The 23211-nt window shown below is 33.0% G+C and overlaps 2 protein-coding genes across 6 annotated transcripts in view; one reads left to right on the top strand and one right to left on the bottom strand.

Moving 5' to 3' along the window:
- Positions 1-13839, top strand: part of LOC138942376 (carcinine transporter) — a 33513-nt gene extending 19674 nt beyond the window's left edge. For 3 of the 4 annotated variants that reach the window (XM_070312565.1, XM_070312566.1, XM_070312568.1), the window contains 9 exons: positions 6659-6906; positions 9103-9313; positions 10433-10691; positions 10964-11156; positions 11246-11464; positions 11547-11761; positions 11983-12158; positions 12274-12446; positions 12573-13839. In XM_070312565.1, coding sequence (XP_070168666.1) covers positions 6659-6906; positions 9103-9313; positions 10433-10691; positions 10964-11156; positions 11246-11464; positions 11547-11761; positions 11983-12158; positions 12274-12446; positions 12573-12684 — 1806 coding nt within the window. In that variant the 3' untranslated portion in view covers positions 12685-13839. Of the gene's footprint in view, positions 1-4457; positions 4947-6658; positions 6907-9102; positions 9314-10432; positions 10692-10963; positions 11157-11245; positions 11465-11546; positions 11762-11982; positions 12159-12273; positions 12447-12572 lie in introns of those variants that run through there. The other variant, XM_070312567.1, reaches the window with a different exon arrangement.
- LOC138942377 (carcinine transporter-like) lies at positions 13264-21198 on the bottom strand. 2 transcript variants are annotated; one of them, XM_070312569.1, is made up of 10 exons: positions 20839-21198; positions 18163-18444; positions 17099-17291; positions 16639-16897; positions 15870-16062; positions 15447-15552; positions 15251-15354; positions 14837-15051; positions 14572-14747; positions 13264-14343 (listed from the first exon to the last, which is right to left on the bottom strand). In XM_070312569.1, the coding sequence occupies exons 2-10, from the start codon at positions 18441-18443 to the stop codon at positions 14131-14133; spliced, it is 1740 nt and encodes a 579-aa protein (XP_070168670.1). In that variant the 5' UTR covers position 18444; positions 20839-21198; the 3' UTR covers positions 13264-14130. The 2 variants fall into 2 exon arrangements, with proteins under 2 accessions (XP_070168670.1, XP_070168671.1); XM_070312570.1 differs by having other exon boundaries at positions 21020-21198.
- Positions 21199-23211: the final 2013 nt, after the last annotated feature.

Genomic DNA, 23211 nt, shown 5'->3' with positions numbered 1-23211 from the left:
GGCATCAATTTGCAATTTACATAAATAAATAAATAAATAAATAAAACGAATTAAAAGATAAAAAAAATAAATTATATAGAAGTCTTTATATAGTTAACCTCGATCCGATTTTGTTTTTACCAGCAATATATTAATATTTTTATGGAATCTGAAACTTTGTGGCCTTACTGACAATTGCGAATTTTGTTTGCTTATAAAATATTAATCCAATATAGATTAATTTATTGTTAAATTACCGTAGTTTATTTACTAAAGTCAAAAGAGCATGAAGAAACTGGATAATTTTTTTATTAATAGATAATATAATTGATAAATATATTTATTATGATGAGATATATTCATAGGTCAAAGAATATGTCATGAAGGAAAGAAAAACCGTTTAATAGATAATAAACGATAATAGACGAAAAAGACATTAAAGTTCGCAAAAAAGCTTTCTGTGCTAATATGCTTGAATTTTTGCACACAAACTATTGGAGTCTTTGATCACGAAAGCAAATAGAAGAATAAATTAGAGTACGAAATCGCTATTCATCTAGCAAGATGAAAAAAAATATTGCAGTTTAAATTAAAAAGAATATTTTCTTACGATAAAAAGAAAAATTTAATAATAGATTTCTTAAATATCTGCAAATAATTTTTTAAATATTTTATTAAAATATTGAATTGCTCTCCTTTCTTGTTGGAATGATAAAAATAATTTCCTGAAGATATCAGATAAACGATGGCGAGAACAAGAGTAATGTTATACAGATTGTTACGCTGCGCCGATTTATCTCAATGCCCTATAACGATGCGGATTACGAAGTTGAGAATCCGAGACTCTGCATCATTAAATGATCGCAAGATTACTCGAACACGCCGCGTTCCTCGCATTCGAACTGTTAAGGGCCACAGTCACCGCGATTAGTGCACTTGAACTAGACCTGATAAAAAACTGTCGCCTTGAGCTACCGTAGCTCTTACGTCCTTGCGGTCAGAGCCGATTCATAAATTCGCGGAAGTCCCCGAGCAAATTTCTCTCTCGCCACACGCGGCGTCTTTGTCTACGTAGAGCAATTATTCATATAATACACTAGACTCGTATTACATAAGACGGATTAATTTATTCCGAGAAACAAAAGGACAATTAACTCTGCGCTTTCAACTTTCGCTCTTTGTAACGATAAGCGCTGCGATTTGCATTATCCCGTACAAATGTTGCATCTCGTTGTAATTATATTAAATATAATCCTTAGTTTTATGATATCTCTAGATCTGTCATAAAACGATTCTTCGACAAATGACGTTTAATCTGAGTCATCTGAGTAAGATTTTTTTGTTACTTTACGGAAGACATTCCGATCGCGATTCGCATCATTATTTTACTCGGTTGAATTATACGGATTTGATACGCTTTCGATACGCACCATAATTTTATTGTTACTTAATACTTTTAAGTAGTTTCGCGTGTCATCTTTATATTCTCTTGTAATCGCTCTCTAACAGATGATTAGATACAGACATTTTATGCAATTATTCCAATTGTTTCACAAGAGAGAGAGAGAAAGAGAGAAAGTCGCAAGGATATTGCCACGCGAGAAATTCATTAACGCAACAATGTCGATAATTCAAGTAAGGAGCAGAAGTCATTGATAGTGTCAATTAAATCATTTTGACATTATTCATGATGGCGCCGAATTGATATATTAGTATCGCGCGCGCACGCATAATACCAGCCAATTTAAATTTGGTTTGCTATCGTTGCTTATGTAACTTTGCTTTTATCGATCTAATCGATCCATTAAAGTGAGATTTTATTTTAAAAGTGTCGTCGCTCTTTCTCTTTTTAATCATAAATTTGGACATTGATTGAAATTTAAATTTGATTGTGATATCATCAGCTTACATTAAGAGATTTGGTGAAATGAAGGATGAAGTATCTTCTGAAAAAATTTTAAAATATTGATCATAATTCAGTAATTATATAATGTAAAATATAAATAAGAAAAACTTTCAACGTGCACTTGTTTCGCGATTTTAATTTGCTTCTGCTTTCATTCCGAAATAGATAACTAGTTAATCTGTATATGCAGTATTGCGTAATTTATGGCTCATGACGAATGACCTAAGACTTATTTGCATACTTCTTTTTTTCTGTTTTATTTTATAAATTTTTAAAATCGGCTTTTTCTCAAAAGCAAAAAAAAAATTTCATTTTTTAATAAAAAGGATGCGAAAAATTGTTGTTCAAGTTATTAATGTTATTCGTGGACGAAACAATCACGATGATGAAATAAGGAAATTTTGCAATCAACGTTACGATTCACATATCTCGCGCATCGAGAGATATTTTATAACGAAATATCAAAAGATCTGTTTTCTGTGAAAGTTAAAAATATATTTCTTATCAATCCTTATTATCCTTATTATTTAAGGAATTCGCGTCAAGGTACATTCAAGCCCCTACGTAATGATGAAACAAATCTCACGCAAAGCGAGAGCATTAAGTGTCGCGACATACGCGCGTGATGACATTTCGATAAAGAGAAATAAAGAATTTGGATTCCTACGACGGCCGTGACATTATGCGCTAATATTATCCGCCGTTCTTCGAATCTTTCTTCTTTTCCTTTCCACGCAAATGGAGAATCTCGTTCATTTTTCCTCCATCTCGCAAAACCGACGCTTGGGCATTCCTTCTCGAAAAGACCGCTCTTCCACCGTCATTTGCGTTCATCAACCGGTTTCTCGAATCGTCCAGCCTTATCTTTTGACGTCTTTCTCAGCATCTCCTTCAATATTTTGCTCAAACCGCCGTTCTATATCGGTCTCTTGGGTTTTTCCTATGCCACCGATCAAGGTCGTTACCTTTATAAAATCACAAAGTAAAATCAAGACGCATAGTTGTCGGAAATAGTCGTCGCTGATCGTTGTCATTTAGTATTATATACCTTGCATAAGAACGTGCGACGCGTCTTTATTGATTTCTAATTAGAATAATTTCCTTATTTCATCATCGTGATTGTTTCGTCCACGAGTAAGATTAATAACTTGAATAAAAATTTTTCGCATTTTTTTTATTAAAAAATGAAATTTTTTTTTTGCTTTTGACAAAAAGCCGATTTAAAAAATTTATAAAATAAAACAGAAAAAAAGAAGTATATGCAAATAACTCTTAGATAATGTCTCATAGTATTATTGAAAGTTTATCGCTGATGTGACGATACTTAAATTGGCAGCCACGTGTCTTGATCTTGCAAAAGACTTAACTCGTTTATATACATCTTTGAAATTTTATTTCTTGCGTTATCATTATTAAAAGATAACTCTTCTATAAACAGATTTTCGGTTGTGTAAATATCACAGTTTGATTGATTTGACATTTTACATATATTATTGCAGCACGATGAAAATTTTTCCAATTTACGTGTCATTGACATTCATAATAAATTACTGTATTATAAATTTTTAAGAATGTATATATGGGAGCTAATAATGATAACAAGTGGAAGGCATTTAACACGAGGCATTTTTCATGAATGGCAAAATTCTTCATGATTCCTGCAAATACTTTGTCTCTTTTCCTATCTTCTCATGAAGAATAGTTTTGAACACGTTTTCCTTTTAATTTATACCTGACTCACCGATTTCCACACACGTTGGTTTAAAATGAGAACTTTCCTAATAGACGGAAGAAAGAAATGTATCGAAGCGTACATGTAAATTGTGTTGGCCTAATTAAATTATTAAAGTTTAATTGATTTGATTGGACAAGTGTTATTAATTATCATTGAGATTGGATTATTTGCTATTGGATTACATATAGCTAATTTTTATGTATTTACTTAGGTACTTAAATAAATTGTTTTTTAATCTCATTTGTCTTATGCTCTTCCTTAAATATCTAAACTATTTCATATCAGTGTGACTCTCCGCGAGCATACAAGATATTATCTTGAGAATACTTGAGCGAAAATTCAAATCAAGATATTCCCACACTTTTCTCAATTAAAATTGTCAGTAATATTGTATTCTATATTTTCATTAAGTAATTAGTATTAAAACCGTTATTAATGACCAAGTTATGAGTGATATAATCTGTAGCTAAAAAATTTTAAAAATTTTATCGGTTTCGTCCGATGTACAGGCGTATTTTAATTTTCTTAACGACTATTAGGATTCGATGTTACTTGGATCTTTTACACGAAAGATTTATTCGAACGCGCTTGGCCGCACCCTCGAGATTGACGCGCACTCGCACCCTTCTCCCGATGTCTTCTCTTCGACATAGATGCACTTAGCTGCGTAATGTTAATGCGAAAAGTCGCGGAGGAAAGCCGCGTGTGATGACGTTCGCAGAATGGAGGTAATTGGGAAAAGGCCACGCGCTCGTGCGTAAAATTGATTTCCCCGTATATGAAATCCCCGTTCACGCGCGTTCTCCAATGACGTCACTTGGAGGACGCGATTCATTCTCGTTTTCGCGTCACAGCGCCGGCAACAGATCGTTCGGTCTGCCCGCATAGTTTGTACGATCCGCCGACTCTGCCATATCAAAGTGGGGAAGAGTGTGGTTTTCTGTCTAGGTGGAAGAATATAAAGCCCCACCAATCTGTTGCACGGTCGGCAGTTCACGCGCCTCACGAAACGACGATGTAATGCGTGTGCATCCGAAAAATCGACGACGCGTTACGGAAAATCGGAGAAGCGTGCTTTTCTTATAACCCGATCAATGCGATCGCGATCTATCTGTGAGCACACGCGAGAATTTATCGAAATATCGCGCCTTTCGAATATATTTTTTTCTCCTCTTCTCTTATACATTTATATATACGTACACATATAGTCCTCTTGTGTATAAGGTGAAACTCTATTTTGTGGATTATTCATTTCCTTTCGTGTGAATATTATAATATTTTTTTGTGAATCTCTACATATGTACTTCGCACGAGAAAAATAAACAAGTAAGACTACTATTGTATATCTCCCTAATTTTGAAGTGATTTTATCCGTTTTGCCATCAGCTTCTATTTTTGCGCATATAATATAAAAGATGGTTTTATGAATTTTTTTTGCTGTATATACTTATATAAATTGATAAATTTCCAATCGTTTCAAATTATAACTCATTCGTATCGATAATTGTCGATTTGAACTTGAATATTAAAAGTGCTAAATATTAATGATAAAAATGCGTGATAAAAAACTAATAATTGATAGTAGTTGTTAACATGTCTTCTTTTTTCTTTTTAGATGTACTGTTTTTTTATATTTTGTCACGTCGTTATATTTAATGTTTTCACGTAACAATATAATCAAGTAATTATGTATAATATCTTTTTTAGTTACTTAATTGAAGTCAATAGTTTATGATTATATAGCTTATGAAACTTCTTATATTACAATAAAGCGATATTATATCACGAATATTTACGGTTGATAAATCATCTGAAACGAGGCAAGTGTCGATTTAACGAATAAAGCAAATTATTGGAATGTTAATGGGATATAGTAAGATAAATAAATCGATTGTAAAATATTATAAATCAATAAATGTAATAGTAATAACGATGGTAATTAAGATTTAAATCAATTGACTTCATTTAAATCAATAAGAAAATGGATTGTTAACATGTTAATAGAGATTACATTGTGTCTATGATTTCAGTAATATGTCGTTTTTTTTGTTTGATTATCTTTGATTTATAGTGCTGAAATGTATTTAAAATTAATTCCTGTAAATATATATCGCGTTTTATGAATATTTGATAGCATCATTAATGATGATGACTTTATAACATGTGCCTTTTTTTCGTTACGTATTGCATCGAGGACGATATAATCGCTCAATGTAATTACTTATGTGTATTGCATTAATGCGATGTTTAAACCGTTCATGCTATACCGTTTCGATATCTTGTCAAAACATCTCGTAAATGTTATCAATCTAATTATGCATCATGATCTTTTACGTTAAGTAATATTATTTACGTCCATAAATTTATATGAAAGCAATTTCCGCATATTCTCGTCGGAAGAAAGTATCCCAAAATTACAGATGAGAAATATTTTAAGTCACATTCATCATTTTTAGAACATTTTAATTTATAACTTAAAGAGAGGACAAAAAAAATAAAATCAATCAATAATAAAATTTTATAGATAAAGAATGCTCTATGGAATATATCGTCACACTTTCTATTTAATATTTGTAATATTTGTATGTGTTTTATAATATTTTTTTGCGTCAAAGCTACGTGACATTATTATATTCACTTCTTTATCATATATTTGTCGAACCGTTTATCATTAATAGACAGATAATATTTCTTTTCTGAATACATAATTCTCGTGTTGTTTCAACATTCTATTTAGTCATTTAACACTTGTTAGCTATAGCTTCTGCTTAAGTAGCCATACGGTCTTTTGTTCGTTTCTTTATCTTCTCCACTCATTTTCATTTAAAAATTTTTCTCTTATTACCGAAATAATAGACGGTGTTTTGCATCGATATATCGCATCTCATATTTATTCCTGCGTGACGTTAACATTTTTCGCATTTCAACGACCATTTTCATAAAAATATATGTTTGATCATACGTAATAATATTGGCGATTTAGTCGCGATAGATCTTTTAAGGGAGTTATGAAAAGATACATTCTTGCCATCTTTCAGACGACGGTCATGGCCGGATCCACGAAAGTTGAAGAGGGCAACGGTCCCAAGATCGAGACCTTCGACGACATCCTGCCATATGTTGGCGAAGCGGGCAAATACCAGTTGTTCCTCTTCTTTCTACTATTACCCTTTACAATTGTTTACGCTTTTTTATACTTCGCGCAGTTCTTCATCACTCTCGTGCCTGCCGAATACTGGTGCACTATACCGGAGCTGGAGCACTGGAATTTCACCGACCATGAAAAGTGAGTTTCAACGAGAAAAGACAATTCTTTTCAATGCTTGAAGATTAAAGCAATGCAAATTAAAGCAAACGTAAAAAAATAAACAATATTTTCATAAATTGTTATAAATAAAAATTGGAGAATACAAATAGAGGTTCAGATAATTTTTATAAATAAAGGCACGAAGCAATTAGAAATTTGTAAGACAATGTAGAAAATATCTAGGTATTTAACATGACCGGAAGATAAAAGATTTTCAAGATTCGAAATGGTAGAAAGTGAAATATATTATCTTCATCTTTAATTCATAATGACAGTTCAAGTTCAATCGTTTCGAGCTGACTTTGGGCCATGGTTGGTTTGGCTTATATATAGATTCCTTGCGTGCTGAATTATTTGCATACATATAGTGTGTCTCAAATTTCTTGCATTGCTTTTTATTTATACATGAATGACATTAATTAATTATTAAGATACTGATGATTAAAAATTTAAGAATTTTTAAATTATTGGTAATTAAAAGTTGGGAAATTTTCGAAAGTTAGCTTCCTTAAAGAAATGTTACGAACATTGCCTCGATTTTCTTGCCTAATTAAATTTCTCGAAATTTTAATATATTTTATAGACCGATGAAATATTAATATATAAACACTTCGCAGCTAAATGTATATTTTATTAAATTTTAATAATAGAATTTTATCACTCTCTCTCTACACACGCGCGCGCACACACACACACACACGCACACACACACACACACACACACACACACACACACACACATACATATGTATAAATTTCTATCGGCTTAATTAGTGCAATCATAAGATCCTTATTTTGTTTAAAACGGAATTCTTTTCAGCGCTATCAGATTTTCCCAAAATTGGGTGACTTTGTGTCACTTTAAATAGAAGTTATGAATAATGAAAGACACATATTTCCAACTTGTGCAATGATTACGTCAACTAAGAAACTAAATACATAATACGATAAAGATAGATTTCTTCTTCCGCATTAATGCAAATCAATCGGCTGAATAATTCTGTTTGGCGAAAAAAATGTTTCTTCGTCAGAAATAACTACACTTGTAATTATATTACATTTCTTGTAGCGTTTCCGTTGTAAAGGAATAAAAGTGTATAATCAGAGTTTTCCTTTATTTTTATGCGTGACAAAATGACAAATTGTGAACAGTTACATGGGAGACTAAATTTTGGCCACGTTTGATGGGCGCAATTTCGGAATTTGAACTGTATTACATTTTACTGATAAACTAATTTTTTCGTTAAAATACAATCTATAGTATTTCCTAGTAAAAAATACTGTTGGAAAAAATTTGAGACTAAGACAAAAAAATAGTTTAGTTGTTTAACGTTTTTAATGTCCGAAACAATATAAAGATAAGTCGTATTAGGGTCTGGGATGATTATCTAGAAGAAAAATCCGTCACTACCATGGCTCGTGATTCAGATTAGTCGATCAGTGGTTTCTCCACGTCTCATATTATACAGAAAACCAGTTTTGGCTGTCGATCTCGAGAAGATTCCACTGAAACTCGAGAAAGAGAACGAGTAAAAAAAGTTTGAAGGGAGAGGAAGGTTCTCCTTATTAAAAGACTGCCTAAGGTCTTTACGTTTCCTTACCTTCCTATCGAAACCAAGGAATATATCGAAAATATGAATCGTTCGAAACTAGCCGCGATTTTATAACAACAAGTATAATAATAATAATAATAATAATAATAATAATAATAATAATAATAATAATAATAAGGCAAAATAAATGTACGATGACTTGAAACGACGATCTCGGATAAGAATCCAAAGAATTTGCTATTGCGCGAATATATTGTATTATAAATATAGAAAGAAATAGGAGGTATGCATTTACGCAATAAAATAACATTTGTAGAATTTTTATGCGAAAAAAATATGCGTAGATAGACATTTAACCTTTTTTACGTAGGAATTTCTTCGAAAACAGGATCAATAAAAAAAAAACTTGCTATCTCGCTAATGTAATTTTCATGTCAGTAACACGTTTGTGTCAATCGTAAATGACGTATTTCTAGTGAATGCGCCACTTATTTGACAAACGAGATAGCTTTTGTTGTCGGCGGTAGCGAAATTAAAGAGATATACAGTGCGCACATTGGAGGCAAGAAAAATATATCGCAGTTATATAGCCGTTCGTATTGAAATTCAATATTGTTCGTAGGATCGCGATAGCGATACCTCCGGCTATGGAAGAGGAATTGCTGCTGGAAAGCTCGATGATATTCTCGAGATGTTACATGTACGATGTAAATTATACCGATCTGCTCGCCCAGGGTGTTAGGCATGGCAATCTGTCGTGGCCGAGGGTCCGTTGCAAGCAAGGATGGACCTTCAATCACACAATGGTACCATACGCCTCGATCGCTGCCGAGGTAATTAACAATAAGATGCTTAGACGTTATCATTTTATGTGCGTAAAATTTTTTTTGCGTCGCCCAAGTTGTACGGTTAATAAATTGTCATGGTCAGCAAAATGACAATATCAACAAGTATACGCGCATTCCATTCATTATTTGGTTTACTTCTTCTTATCTCGAAAAGTATTTAATTTTATCGCGCTTTTTTATTTTGCGAAGCGAAACTTGTATCGGAGAAGCGTCGTTTATACGTAAATACCGGTTTTTTCATATATTACATAATGTTGAATATAAAAACCGATCGCTATTGATACCAATATGACAACGATCGAGGAAGTTTTCAATCATTAAAAAACAGCATCTTTTTGGAAAAAAACTTGGATTATATAGCGATATTTTAATAGTATATATAACATGTACAGGGTATTAAAAAAACCATTCAATATTCATATGGTAGATATGACATACTATAGTGAATAAAAAAACCTTAGTAAACATAGGTCGAAAGCTCCACCGTTTCTGAGATATAAATATTTTTCTATGCTAACATCATGATTGGCTTCTACGTGTCGCATGCGATGTTTACCTCAGTGTTTAAAAAAACCGCGTTCTGAATGTCCTCATTCAATTTTCATATATATTTCATAACAGAAGATTTCACTGGCAATCAGTCAGTTATCATCTATAAGAAGAAAATGCTAAGCGTGTATCGAAATGGAAGGAGGATATGTGGAACTTCTATAAATATCGAGATTTAGACAGATTACCTTCTTCTCACGTCGCTTGCGACACGTAGAAGCTAGTAAGTCAATCATGATGCTAACATAGAAAAATATTTATATCTCAGAAACAATTGAGCTTTCGACTTACGTTTACTAAGGTTTTTTACTTATGATATGTCCTATTTACTTATATAAATATTGAATGTTTTTTTTTTCTTGAACACCTTAATGATATATGACATCCAATGTATGCGATATACAATATGTGATTATAAAAAAATTAGTTTGATATCAAATCACTATGATATAAATTCGTCTATTGAAAAATAAACGCGATAAACATTATTGATTACAATTATTTCTGCGTTTATTAATAAATATAATTAAAAAAAAATGTATTATATTTTGGCAGCTCGAATGGATTTGCGACAAGACTTTTCTCAGTTCCGCGGCCCAGTCGGCCTTCTTTGTCGGCAGCATCATCGGCGGTCTAATATTCGGCTACATAGCCGATCATTATGGCAGAATCCCGGCGTTAGTGTCTTGTAACGCGGTAGGATTTTTCGCCTCCATCGCGACCGCTTTCTGCAACAGCTTCTTGACCTTCTGCATAGCAAGAATGATTGTCGGTTCGTCATTTGACAACTGCTTCAACGTTCTCTTCATTATCGGTATGGATCATTAAGATGCAAAGCTATTAAACGAGATATTACACGAAAAATTACGAGAAATCTTTAAATAAATTTCTTGTCTGAACAAAGCAGCCTATTTTAAGGATGTGTAAATAGGTATTTGAGAAACTTGTGTACTTTTATTAATCAGCAGCTTGGATTAAAATTACTTTGATTACTTGTTTCGAATTCTCAAAGTAAATTCTCGATGAAAATTTAATTTGTTAATAATCTCGATGAGCGATTATCGATTAATATTAATCTAATCGCAGTGATCGAGTACGTTGGCCCGAAGTATAGAACTCTGGTAGCGAACATGTCCTTCGGAATTTACTTTGCTTTCGCCGCTAGTATTCTGCCGTGGATCGCGTATTGGATCTCAGATTGGAGAATTTTAAGCGTCGTAACTTCATTCCCGATGGTCGTCGCTTTCCTTAGTCCGTGGATAGTTCCAGAAAGTGCACGGTAATTATTGTTACATTACACGTTACATATGCAACATATGCACATACAGATGCATAGTATAATTGACATAACTGTACTCTGTTGATTAGATGGTACATTACGAGCGGCAAGGTCGACAAGGCGATCGAAATGCTGAAGAAATTTGCAAAAGTCAACGGTAAGGAGGTGAAACAGGAGGTGTTCGAAGAGTTTGAAAGAAGCTGCAAGAATTTAATCGAGAAGGATCAATCGCACAACCAGTACACCGTACTGCACCTTTTCAAATTGCCTCGGCTAGCTCGTATTACTATCATACTCATTGTTTATTGGTAAGTAAATCGCCGAGATGATAAGCTCCATTTTACTTTATTCCCGTTTGAAACGATTATTAATCGAGAATCTGGCTTTCAGGTTGTTGATGGTTTGGGTATTCGATGGACATGTTTGGAACATGAAATTGTTGGATCCCGACGTATTCACGTCATTCTCCATAGCCGCGATGACCGAGCTTCCAGCAGCGATTTTGCTGGCATTATTCCTTGACAGATGGGGCAGACGATGGATGGGTTTTGCCTCTATGTTTTTGTGCGGCATGTTCTCTTTCATCGCCCTCGTCACACCTCCTGGTAAATTATATAACTGTCGCAATAATTATTCTCATTTCACAAAGATTTATTTTATTTTATCGCGGAAAATTGCGCTATTAACGTCAATTGAGAGATAAAATCATTTCTCTCTATTGCGCTTTACGATCTTTGAGATCTACATTTTATCGCGTTAAATTGCAATCCCCAACGCACTACCTGTACGATGGATTTACATATATCCTTGCAACGTAACATTACAGGCGTACTAACCGTCACCATGGCGATCTTGGCGCGCCTTGGTGTCAATATCGCCGCGAATATTGGTTTCCAATACGCGGCTGAAATGTTGCCGACCGTAGTACGGGCGCAAGGTGTGTCTCTGATTCATATTATTGGTTACTTCGCTCACATCATTGGACCTTATGTGATTTATTTAGTGAGTATTTCGAGAGAAATGTGGCGGAAGAAATTTTTTTTCCCGCAAGATTAGCGAAATCCGTCATCGAGAAATCGACGCTCGATGCTTAATAATACTCAATCATCATTTTCAGGCCGATGTCCATCCGTCTTTGCCTTTAATAGTTCTTGGCCTTTTATCATTCCTGGATGCATTATTGACTCTAACGTTACCGGAAACCTTAAATCAGGAGTTGCCCGAAACTTTGCAAGAGGGTAACGACTTTGGCATAGATCAGAGTTTCTGGTGGATTCCCTGCGTATCTTCGTAAGTTTTCTATCAATTTCTTGAATCAAATTCGAGAAAATAAATATAAGAATTACTCTTATTTTATAAGTGTCTAGCTAAGACCTCTAATTCCGTAAACTTAACAATTATTTTTGAAATTTGCAGAACTCCGCAATTGAAAAAATCGCTGAGAAAGAAGAAAGAGCAGCAGATGGGCATGACAAACGCGGGCTTCCATCACGACAGTATTCAGACGATCGACTCTACGAGATTATAGCGGCCGATTCGTTATAAATATCAAAATTACCAAATCGTTGTAAATATTGCGGGTAAATCGCCCGTGCATGTGATCATCTTATTAAGCCATGAGATACGCCAAGTGCTGTGTGTGTGTGTGTGTGTGTGTGACGCGCGATGACCAAACAAAAATGTACGTATATAAAGCGGCGATGTAAAGAAAGCGAGATGCGCATTCAAATGCAGACAGGGATGCGAGTGCACGTCGACTTTATGCGCTTTAAAACCGCACGCGATCGTCTCGAGATCGCCAGATTATCTTTCAAATCTGCATTGCATTTCTTTGCGATATACTTTATATCACGTTGTTACAATGTGGATTTTCGACTCGCGGCTCTTTTCGCACAGAAAGGATGCAGCATATTACATGTACAAAGTTATTTAATTCTACGTGTACAAAGTTATTTATAGCTTTAGCGAGAGAGATTAATCATAGTAATGTTGAATTTTTTCGCAGTTATCATTTGCGAGATATCAACGAGGTGAGAACCGAAAAAATATCAATGAGTTCGATTTTCTTGCTGGTTTTAAAGGATAATCATTAATCATAAAGTTTTAAAGTGATAACTGACGTTTTACGGTTGTCGTAAAACTTTATGGTATGCAAATACGCGAACTCAACGAAATTAGATCGATTCCAATATCTATTACGTTCGGCTCTTCGCTCATTGTTCCTTTTTCCTGAAAGACGACATGTTTGAAATCTCAAAATACGTAAGAGAGGTGACTTGTCTCTCGTGTTAAATAAGATAAAAGATCGTTTTATTATAGTTAATATTCTTGGAATATAAGATAGACTAGACGAATCGTGCTAGACATGTGAATGGATGGAATCGCTGTCGCTTTCTTGACGCGTCATCAAGAATCATTACGTAATTGTTGACGGCTGTCACGAATTAATTAGTGTTACGTAAGTAAACAATTTTCAGTAATTTAATATAATGATAGAACTAGCGTAGTCTTTTTCACAACTTGCGATGAAAGCATTGGTCATCTTTCACTGCCAAATGTGAAAATTATCAAAATATACATGGAACCACACATTTTATATTTCAGTCTCAATTCGTTCATCAATGTCATCTAAGAAAGTAATCGAATAATGATGTACAAAATAAAAAAAAAAAAATTATCTTTCCCTCGTGTTCCAGCCTCGTATTTCTGGTCTTGGAAACGTAAACTCTATTCTGGCGCGTTTGCGATTTATTCAAAATAAATTCTCTTAATATTAAAGAAAGCGCTCATCGAATCGAGAAATTGATCTTGTCTGTAAATTTTATTGATTGGTACGAAAACGACATAGGGTTACTGGTTATATATATATTGTCATATGCCGCGCGCGAAAAAAGGCGCCGTAAAAAATTTCTTAACTACATTTCCTCGACTGTTGCGGAGCGAGGATCATTATAATATAACAGAATTAAAAGAATTATAGTTCGCGCGGACTATAATGTCGATGCCGATCCGATCTCTTGCAACAGGGTAGCGTCCAGAAGCTTTGGTCCTTGCCGAAGTCCTCACCCTGACGTAGGGTCTGCGGGAGATCGCGACCGAGCGTCTCCGGTAAGAATAATACCACCGTAGCTGCCAACAGGGATACGACGCTGATGATCAGCATCGGTAAAGCGTCCCAAATCTTAGCCTAAAGCAATATCAATGAATTAAAATGAATTTTTTTCAAGCGGTACATAGATTGATTAAACTTTTTTGCTATCCTTAGCGAGCAATATTCCAATAATTCTCTCAATTATCTTATTATGCGATAATACACTCAAAAGAAAGAAAAATATATTCTGGTTTATACCATACGTAACATAAATACATAATACATTTTTTTTTCTGCTGAAAAATGACAAAGGAAATTATTTACACTGTCCACCACGTATGGCGCGACGGAGTGAGCGATTATACCAAAAATGTGGATCAACGAAACTCCTTGCGTCCTAATGGGCGTCGGTAATAATTCCGCGGCGTATTGTAGACCTACATTGGCTGACATATTTAGGCAAAATCGCGAGAGCACCGACATTGTCAATTTCGCTGCAACTGAAAAAAAAAAAAATGATGCTGAAGCGCGTTCGATTTTGAGATACATGAGATAGCTAAAAACTTGTGTATGTGTATATGCGATTCACTCGACTGCAACAGCAACTCGGCAAAACTGAAGAAACAAGTCATGGCCAGAGTGATAAATCCGCAGAATCGGCGACCCCAGCGATCCAGTAGCAACATCAGCAACAGCCCGGCCGGTAGCTCGGTTGCACAAGCAAGAGAGAAGGATACGAAGACCGAGCTTGGGATCAGCTTGAGGGAGTACACGTGGCCGTCAAAGGCTATCATCGTCAAGGACCTAGAATCATTCCACAAAAATATACGGGACTACAAATTATATATCTAATGTATTTGCAACAAGCAAAAAAAAAAGACATGAACAGAAATGTGACATTTCCAAAAATTATTCTGTGACATCTTGTATAAGAAGAAAGAGGATGAAATGCTCCGAAAGCGGAGAGAATAACGGGAAATAAAAATTCATTATTTTTACTCACCAGAAGAAAATAAGCAAGATAGAGTTTTTCGCTAAACGCGGTGACTTTAACAGATCGAATAAGGTTGCGCTTTCCGTTTGTATATCGGATGCTGTCAAGTTCCTCTGTAAAGACAATAAGAGACGGACGATAGGATGAAGGAGCGATTTATGTCTCACGAGCGAGTGAGCTTTGCATCTCAAGCGGTCCTACTTACGATGAAAATTTCATAGATGCGCGTATCGGGGCTCTTCTTGTTGACCTTTGCTATCCGCTTCAACTTCTGCACCACTTTGTCCAGTCTGCCGTTGGCGACGAACCATCTTAATCGTGAAACAGTGCTCTATTCAGCGGAAAGTTCGGACGTGCGGCGGAATATAGATAAGAGTAAAGCGAACTTACGACTACGTATATAAATTTCTGGGAGCGATATGATATCTAGAAATTGCCGTATTGACTATTTATCTCAGAATTTGACGTTTAAATTTTTTAATTACACATTTAATTGCGAAGAATATGAAATTTTTTTTTTTATAACGCTCCAAAACTAAGAATACATAAAAGATTATCGTAGTATCTTTCAACATTATTACAAAGGATGAGAATAGTTCGGATCGAAGATTGATGTAAAATATCGTACCGTGCACTTTCAGGAAGAATCCAAGGTGTGATAAAGACGCTCATCATGGGCAACGCGCTGACGTAAGCGAAGAATCTCCAGTTTGCAACGTAATATGCGATCCATGGCAAAACTGTGCTTCCGATACCGAAATATAAACCGAAGGCTACGTTAACGACCAGAGTTCGTCTGTTCACGGCCATGTACTCGACCACTGATTCAGGATTTAGAGAGATTCAAAGTTTAATTCGCACGTTATATAACTGGGGCATTAAACATTATTTAAATATTTAATGTGATATATCTTAATTAACATCTAATCTGTGATATAGACAATATATGAGTTACGTAACGCAGTTTACGTAAACTGTATTAATAATGAAATGATATGGCAGATCGTAATATTCGTGCATAAATATTCACAAGTTGCATGTTTTGCTATGCGTAATAATTTTTCAATCCGTTGTACTCTCTTCCGGGTATTCCCGTACTTCCGGGTATTTCGCAGTCTATGCGATACCAATCGTTAAAAAACTATCGGATAATATCGTTTAAAAAATTATTGAACGTGTGTACACGCCATAGAGAGAGAGAGAGAGAGAGAGAGAGAGAGAGAGAGAGAGAGAGAGAGAGAGAAATCCGTACTCGGAATTTATATAACATTAGAGAAAAACGATGATGGAGGATATTTCTCACGCGTATAATTTTAATAAACACGTTGGAATAAACTTTTTCGTTCGTTGCGGTCATGATTTTGATAAGTGCTCGTTATCATTTATTGGGAACTCACCGATAATCAACGGGATGTTGATGCAATTGTCGAAAGCCAAACCAGTAAGAAATCTGCAGACGGCGAAGGACCAGAAGGTGTTCGCGCTCGCGGTGGCGATTGACGCCAAGAGGGCAACGCCGTTGCATAGCATCAGGGCGGGAATCCGCCCTTTGTGATCGGCGATCCATCCGAAGAGAAAACCGCCGACGATGGAGCCGCAGAAGAAGATCGACTGTGCCGTCGAGATGAGATATTCCTGGTCACATACCCAATCTAGCTAATCATAAAGAGTCCAGGAATCAGCGCACAAGCGATCGTTGCTATTTTATCTCTAACGGATTATGATCGAAATGATCGAGAAGACACGATTGCAATTGCGATTAATCATACGATCGCTAACGGTAGCACTCAAGCGAGAATTTTGCTTATCTTTGCATCTTACATATATCTCATATACATGCATTCAAGGATACTTCACCTCAGCCGCTATGCTGGCGTACGGAATCTGCGTGAAATTGTATTCCCATTGATTGCAATCCACAGTTTTGTTCGTCTTCCATTCGATCGAGCGAATATCCTTGTGATTTAGAATGGAGAAAAAGTCCAGCTCCCGTCGATGACATCGATCGTAATACGGATAATCCTGAGACTTTGGTATGCCAATTTTTATTCTGAAAATATTTGCAGAGTAAAAGGATGATGCATGATAAATAACTTATATAATAATAGTTAAATAATTTTAATAAACATATGTCCGATTTGATGATTTTGTTTCCGGATTACAGCCTGTTTTATTTTCTAACAGAGTTAAGATAGCATACTCCATCGATTTGCTGTTTATCTGCAAGATTTGAAGGATTTGAAAAGTCTTGCTAATCTATAAACATAAACACGTGCTATTTGTATTATAAGTGGTACGGTTCGTATCATGTGCTCAATGAAAGTAAAGTATTCGTATCGTACATTAGCGCTATTAACGCAGTCTATGTTTAAAGTAAAAATTATGGCTTGGTTAAACAATGAAATGGCAGACATGCATCTCGTATATGGATTTTCCGATGGTAAATACAGTCAGAATTAGACTTTTGTATGCGGAAAAGTTGAAAATATTGGAAAATAAAACAGGCTGTAACTCGGAAACAAGATCACATGATCGGACATATGTTTATATGAACTTCTTTTCTTATTTTTGTATCCTGAATCCACTGCAATACTTTCCACATATCAGGAAACACCCTATATAACTTTGCGCTCAAAGTTATCTCAATATAAATTATAAACTTTGTCTCTCTTGTAAATTTAATTACACATAGGTATGTGCGTGATTAAAATTATATTATACAATTTTCAGAAAATTTTTATCATTATTTTTTATGTTAAACACGTGAAAGATAAAATTTATAATTTACTGACAATGAGTGCATATATATATATATATATATATATGTATATATGTGTGTGTGTGTGTAATTCTGTTTGAAAATTATCGGGCTGATAAAATCGTTTCGTATCTTAAAGAATCGCATTGACGTAAAACTTTACCTTTCCTCCTGCGTAAAGTTTGAGGAGACTAGTTCCTCTATCTTGCACCAGTGTTCGTGAGGTAGCAAAGTGAGGAAGAACTGCGAAAAGTATAGGGTAACATATGCCACGCTGTAGGGAAGCAAACCCACTAAAAGCAGCCACTGATATCTGCCAAAGTCACCGACATACGGCAAGATATCGTCGAAGGTTTCCAACTTCGGTCTTAACGTGGTGGTCTCGTTCGGATTTACGTGTATATCGTCTATGGTGTTTTTTATGCCGTTCGAGTCCTTCATCATTCTAAGGGATACCGATACTTGATAGTTTTATTCTTGCCAAGTAAAAAGAAAAAAATACAAATTCTGTTTCATACCAGCTAGAGGTATAGCTCTGAATTAGGATAAAAAATAAGCTCTCAGGAGATTATTTAAAGTGCAGATTAATTAATTTAAAATTATGGCAAAAAGTTTGATAATTAGTATTTAAAAAAATATCTAGAAATTAGAAAAAAAAAATTCAAGTAGCGCAGTAAAAAAAGATTGTACAGAATATGAAAAGAACTTTGTTTCATTCAGAAATATTATATTTCGATACATTGTTAATTACAATATAAAAATCAGAGATATTCCTATTGACGTTTGCTTCGAGATAAAGAGAGAGAACTTTGAGTAGTTCGTTAATAATCCACATAATGTAATAATATACTATTAATAATTACATATGTTTAATGTGCCCCTCAGGTTGAAGGAAATCTGAATGTGAAGATTGAAATGTACTTATATTAGATAAAACAAAGTTTTTTTCTTAATTTTGCATGACTGGCTTTAGTTTTTTTTTCCTTTCATTCTGAGTTATAATTAACAAAAACTGAAGTTAACAAATTATTCATTTTTTTATACTGAATAAAATTACAATATTTATTCGCTATATGAGAAAGTTACTCTTGCCGTTGCAATTTAACTTCATATCATAATCTTACGAGTAATAAATTGCGCAATTCTCTCCAGCAAACTTTTGATAAAATGAAGAAATTTTCAGGACGCGCAACTAACAATAAGATGCGGTCCAAAGTCCGTGTAATTCGAGCAGTTTCTCTTGGGTATATCAAACAATAACTTGAGTAGGGCAATTTAAGCAGTCAGTGTTGTCCGAACGTGACGGATGCAAATGGCACGTAATACGCGCGCGCGCGCGCGCCCGTTTTAATTGAGACAATTATAAAGATCAAGCAGGAGTTTCATGACGTACAATTAGCGATACTGGACAGTGTCGCGTTTATGCATACATGTAATATCCAATAGAATCGCGTTTATATATACATATAATATCTGACAGAGTACATGTGCAGATAATATTAGATAATATATACAAAAATATAGATATTTATATATTAGATATTATATAATAAATAATAGTTATACAAATATATATATATATATATATAGAGAGAGAGAGAGAGAGAGAGAGAGAAGGAGAGAGTTATATTTGATATCATATAGAAAGAGATTTCTAAAGAAAGAATTCAAAATTTAGGAGAAAGAATGTAGTGCTCGCAAATTATAAATAAATTATATTATTAGATCAAAATAATATTAGAAGAATTTAATTGAACACTTTAAATTTTCAAGAAAATAACATTTGAACACATTTCCGTTTATGGAGTTTTAATATAATACTTTTTACTCTCAAAAGCCGAAAATATCATGCTCGCGATATTTGCTGATTGCGTATCCGCGATGAATGTCTGGATACATAAAAAGTTGATGTTTAAGAGCGTTTACGGGATATAAGATAAAAAGTGGTAGTTGCTGGGGTCAATGTCGGAGCTCGTAAATATCGGCGCGACAAACCTGGTTAAATAATCTGACGCGTTTGATAATTCGATTGAAGATATTTTTATAAAGAATCAATGTGTAATTTACGCAAGATTGTTATGCGAATGCTTTTAATTCACGACTCGAATTAATCCATGTAAAACATTTATACGAGATTTAGTTTAAATTTAAATTTTCAATTTTATACGTATAAATTTTTACGCGTCTTGTTTAAACGCTTAACATATTCGAAAATAATTTAACACGACATTCATAAATAGTTTATACTCACATTACTAATATCTAGTTGGCTATTTTCCATTAAGGTTAATTGGCATCGATTTTTCATAAATGCTATTCTTACAATAACTTTATAATTGTTATCATGGAATCTATGTATACGTATAGGTTACTATTCAATATTTAATCTTCTTTTTTTATCGAGATAAATACTTTCTTCTATAAACCAAATTTCACTTTCGGTATCTGACATATGATTAGCACATATGACAGTTCTATATATATTTAATACATTTTAACGAACTATCACGAAGCTGGTCATTGATCGATGAATTATATCTCTTAATTTTTTACCCAAGTTTTATTCTTTTGAACACATGACTGAGTAAGTATAAAAAGAATTTTCAAGACTATTTTTTATTTCGGATAGTATTTATTATCAATTTATAGCATCTTTAATTAAATTTTTTCTATTTTCCATTTCCCTTATCTAATAAGTTTTCTTCTTTTTTTTTTAAGGTTTTAGAGAAACTAAATTTATTTTTTTGCTACTTGAACTTCTACAAATATTTCTTAGCATGTCATGCATCCAAGAATTAATTGCTTCTATTTTTTTAATTTAAAAACCATTAATACTTACGTTTTTATCCTATTATTATTCACTAGAATTATGCACTTTTCATATATTTAATTTTTTATTTATTATTCATCATCGTACTATGTCATGTCACCACTTTCAAATTTAAATTTCGCGTTAGACCAGAAAGATCACGTTGTGCAATGCAAGATACAGTGGAAAAGAAACAAAAAAAAAGTCTCACCAAGTGCAAACAAACCGTAAATTAATTATAAATGTTGATAACGTGGCAATTGATTGTTGTTGATACGCAAGTATTACGATGTTACTCCACCAATTTAACGATTCAATCTCAAAGTCTGGTAGGACATTAGCGGCGAAATCGATTGACGACGATCACGACAGCGACGACGGTTGAATAAGATTCTGTTGCGAAACGCAAGTCGCTGAAGGGGAAACCACGATTGATATACGAGCTCAGCATGAAATGCGATATATTGTATTATCGTGACGTAGCTCATATATTATGAACATTCAGCGAGAATAATTGCGAGAGCATAAAAGAAAAGAGCAGGTAACAAAAGATCGACTGCTAAAGGAAATGTAGAAAGACACACGCGAAAAAGATTCACACGTTTCACAAATTGCATTGGTTTATTGACAGTTTATCCTGGAACGCAAAAAATTTTTCGAAAAGTTTAAAATTCAGAGAGGTTCGTTATTATGTTATTTCTAAATGCAAAACATTTTTCTCATAACTCCGAAAGATCATGCCCGAAGCGCATGATGTCCACATGAGATCTGCATGATTAGAATTTATATATAATATTTATAATACTTACTAGTAACTGACAAGTAAATTTCCCGCTTTCTATAATTTACCTCTTTGCTACCTCTTTGCTTATCGTGTTATCCTGATACTTTTGTGGATTTTAAAGCATTAAATTTCCCGTTTTCTATAATTTACCTCTGCTACCTCTTTGCTTATCGTGTTATCCGGATACTTTTGCGGATTTTAAAGCATTAAATTTCCCGTTTTCTATAATTTACCTCTGCTACCTCTTTGCTTATCGTGTTATCCTGATACTTTTGCGGATTTTGAAGCATTAAATTTCCAGCTTTCTATAATTTAACTCTGTGCGACAGAGTTCTAATAAAATAAAACATTAACATAAATTATATACACACAATATACTCTCTCTTTCTCTATCTCTTTGGCATATAATATAATTATATATATATATATACGTACGTGTATTAAATTTTAATTTATTAATTGTATTTCTCTGAGATTTTCTATTTGTCAAGTATGACCTGTAATTACTTTCTATACAGAATCTTATTATTCCTAACTAATTTTTGATACTATTACCAAGTGACTTATAACTTTATCATTTAATTAATTAATTATAAAATTGTTTTCTAATACTAATAAATTATTTTATAGTTTAAATAAAAATATTAAATTGCAAATTTAAAGATATTTTATAAAAGATAATAAATTAAAATATAAGAATTATAAAATATATTATATATTAATCTTTGAAGGTTTAGAGTTTTTATTAACTTAAAATCTTAAAATAATTTAAATAAGTAAAATTATTAAAGATATAATTATTCTAAAATATGTTAATAATAGTAATTTTCTAAAATTAATAAAATTAAATTTAAAATAATAAATATTATTAAAAAGTTTAGATTTAAAAATAAATAAAAATATAGTTATATTTATTAAATTAATGTAAGTATACATTAAAATAAAAGAATTTTAGGGATTCTAGATAGATTAAGAGATAATATTAGGCATATTAAATTAAAATTAATATAGGAATAATTATTAAAAAAAAAAATTAGAGGATAGTTTAAAATGAGAAAAAATAAGGCAAGTAATAAATAAGATTAGCCTATAAATAAATATGTAAATTAATCATAATAAATTTAAAAAAAAAATTAATATTAATATTCATCTGGTTTGATTAATTGATGAGTATGTTAATAAAGTTTTAAAATTAAGTAAATTAATTATTTTAATGTTAGAGATATATGAAGATGAAAGAATTAAAAACTGTATGAATAAATTATTTATTTCAATAATTGAAAATATATAAAATGGAGAAACTTTTTGAATAGTTAATAAGATAAACAATGTATTTCATGGCATAGTTAAATATATTAAAGGTATTCATAAATGAAAAGGGGGAATTCTTAATTTTAATATTAAAGATATGATAAAATTTAAAATAAGAAAGTCATAACTAATAAAAAATAAATTATTAATTATTAAGGAAAAAATTATTATTAAAGACGCTATAACTTGAATAATATAATATAAAAAAATGATTTTTTTAATAATTAATTTTATACATAAGTGACAAATAAATAAGAAATTATTGATTTCTATAAAAAATCATATTATAAATAAGACAGACAAAAATA

The sequence above is a fragment of the Polyergus mexicanus genome, unplaced genomic scaffold (genome assembly GCF_030449975.1).
Source record: "Polyergus mexicanus isolate NDT 795.1 unplaced genomic scaffold, iyPolMexi1.0 SCAF_22, whole genome shotgun sequence".
Classification (NCBI taxonomy): domain Eukaryota; kingdom Metazoa; phylum Arthropoda; class Insecta; order Hymenoptera; family Formicidae; genus Polyergus; species Polyergus mexicanus.
This window is presented reverse-complemented; position numbering and strand designations above follow the sequence as displayed.

What these genes read in the sequence shown, in the direction of transcription:
- LOC138942377 (XM_070312569.1), bottom strand. Translation starts at nt 18,443, where the DNA reads ATGATGAAGGACTCGAACGGCATAAAAAACACCATAGACGATATACAC. An exon ending in AACTTTACGCAGGAGGAAAG is followed by an intron (nt 17,292 to 18,162) that starts GTAAAGTTTTAC and finishes AAATATTTTCAG; the next exon opens with AATAAAAATTGGCATACCAA. An exon ending in ATTCTTCCTGAAAGTGCACG is followed by an intron (nt 15,553 to 15,869) that starts GTACGATATTTT and finishes TTCACGATTAAG; the next exon opens with ATGGTTCGTCGCCAACGGCA.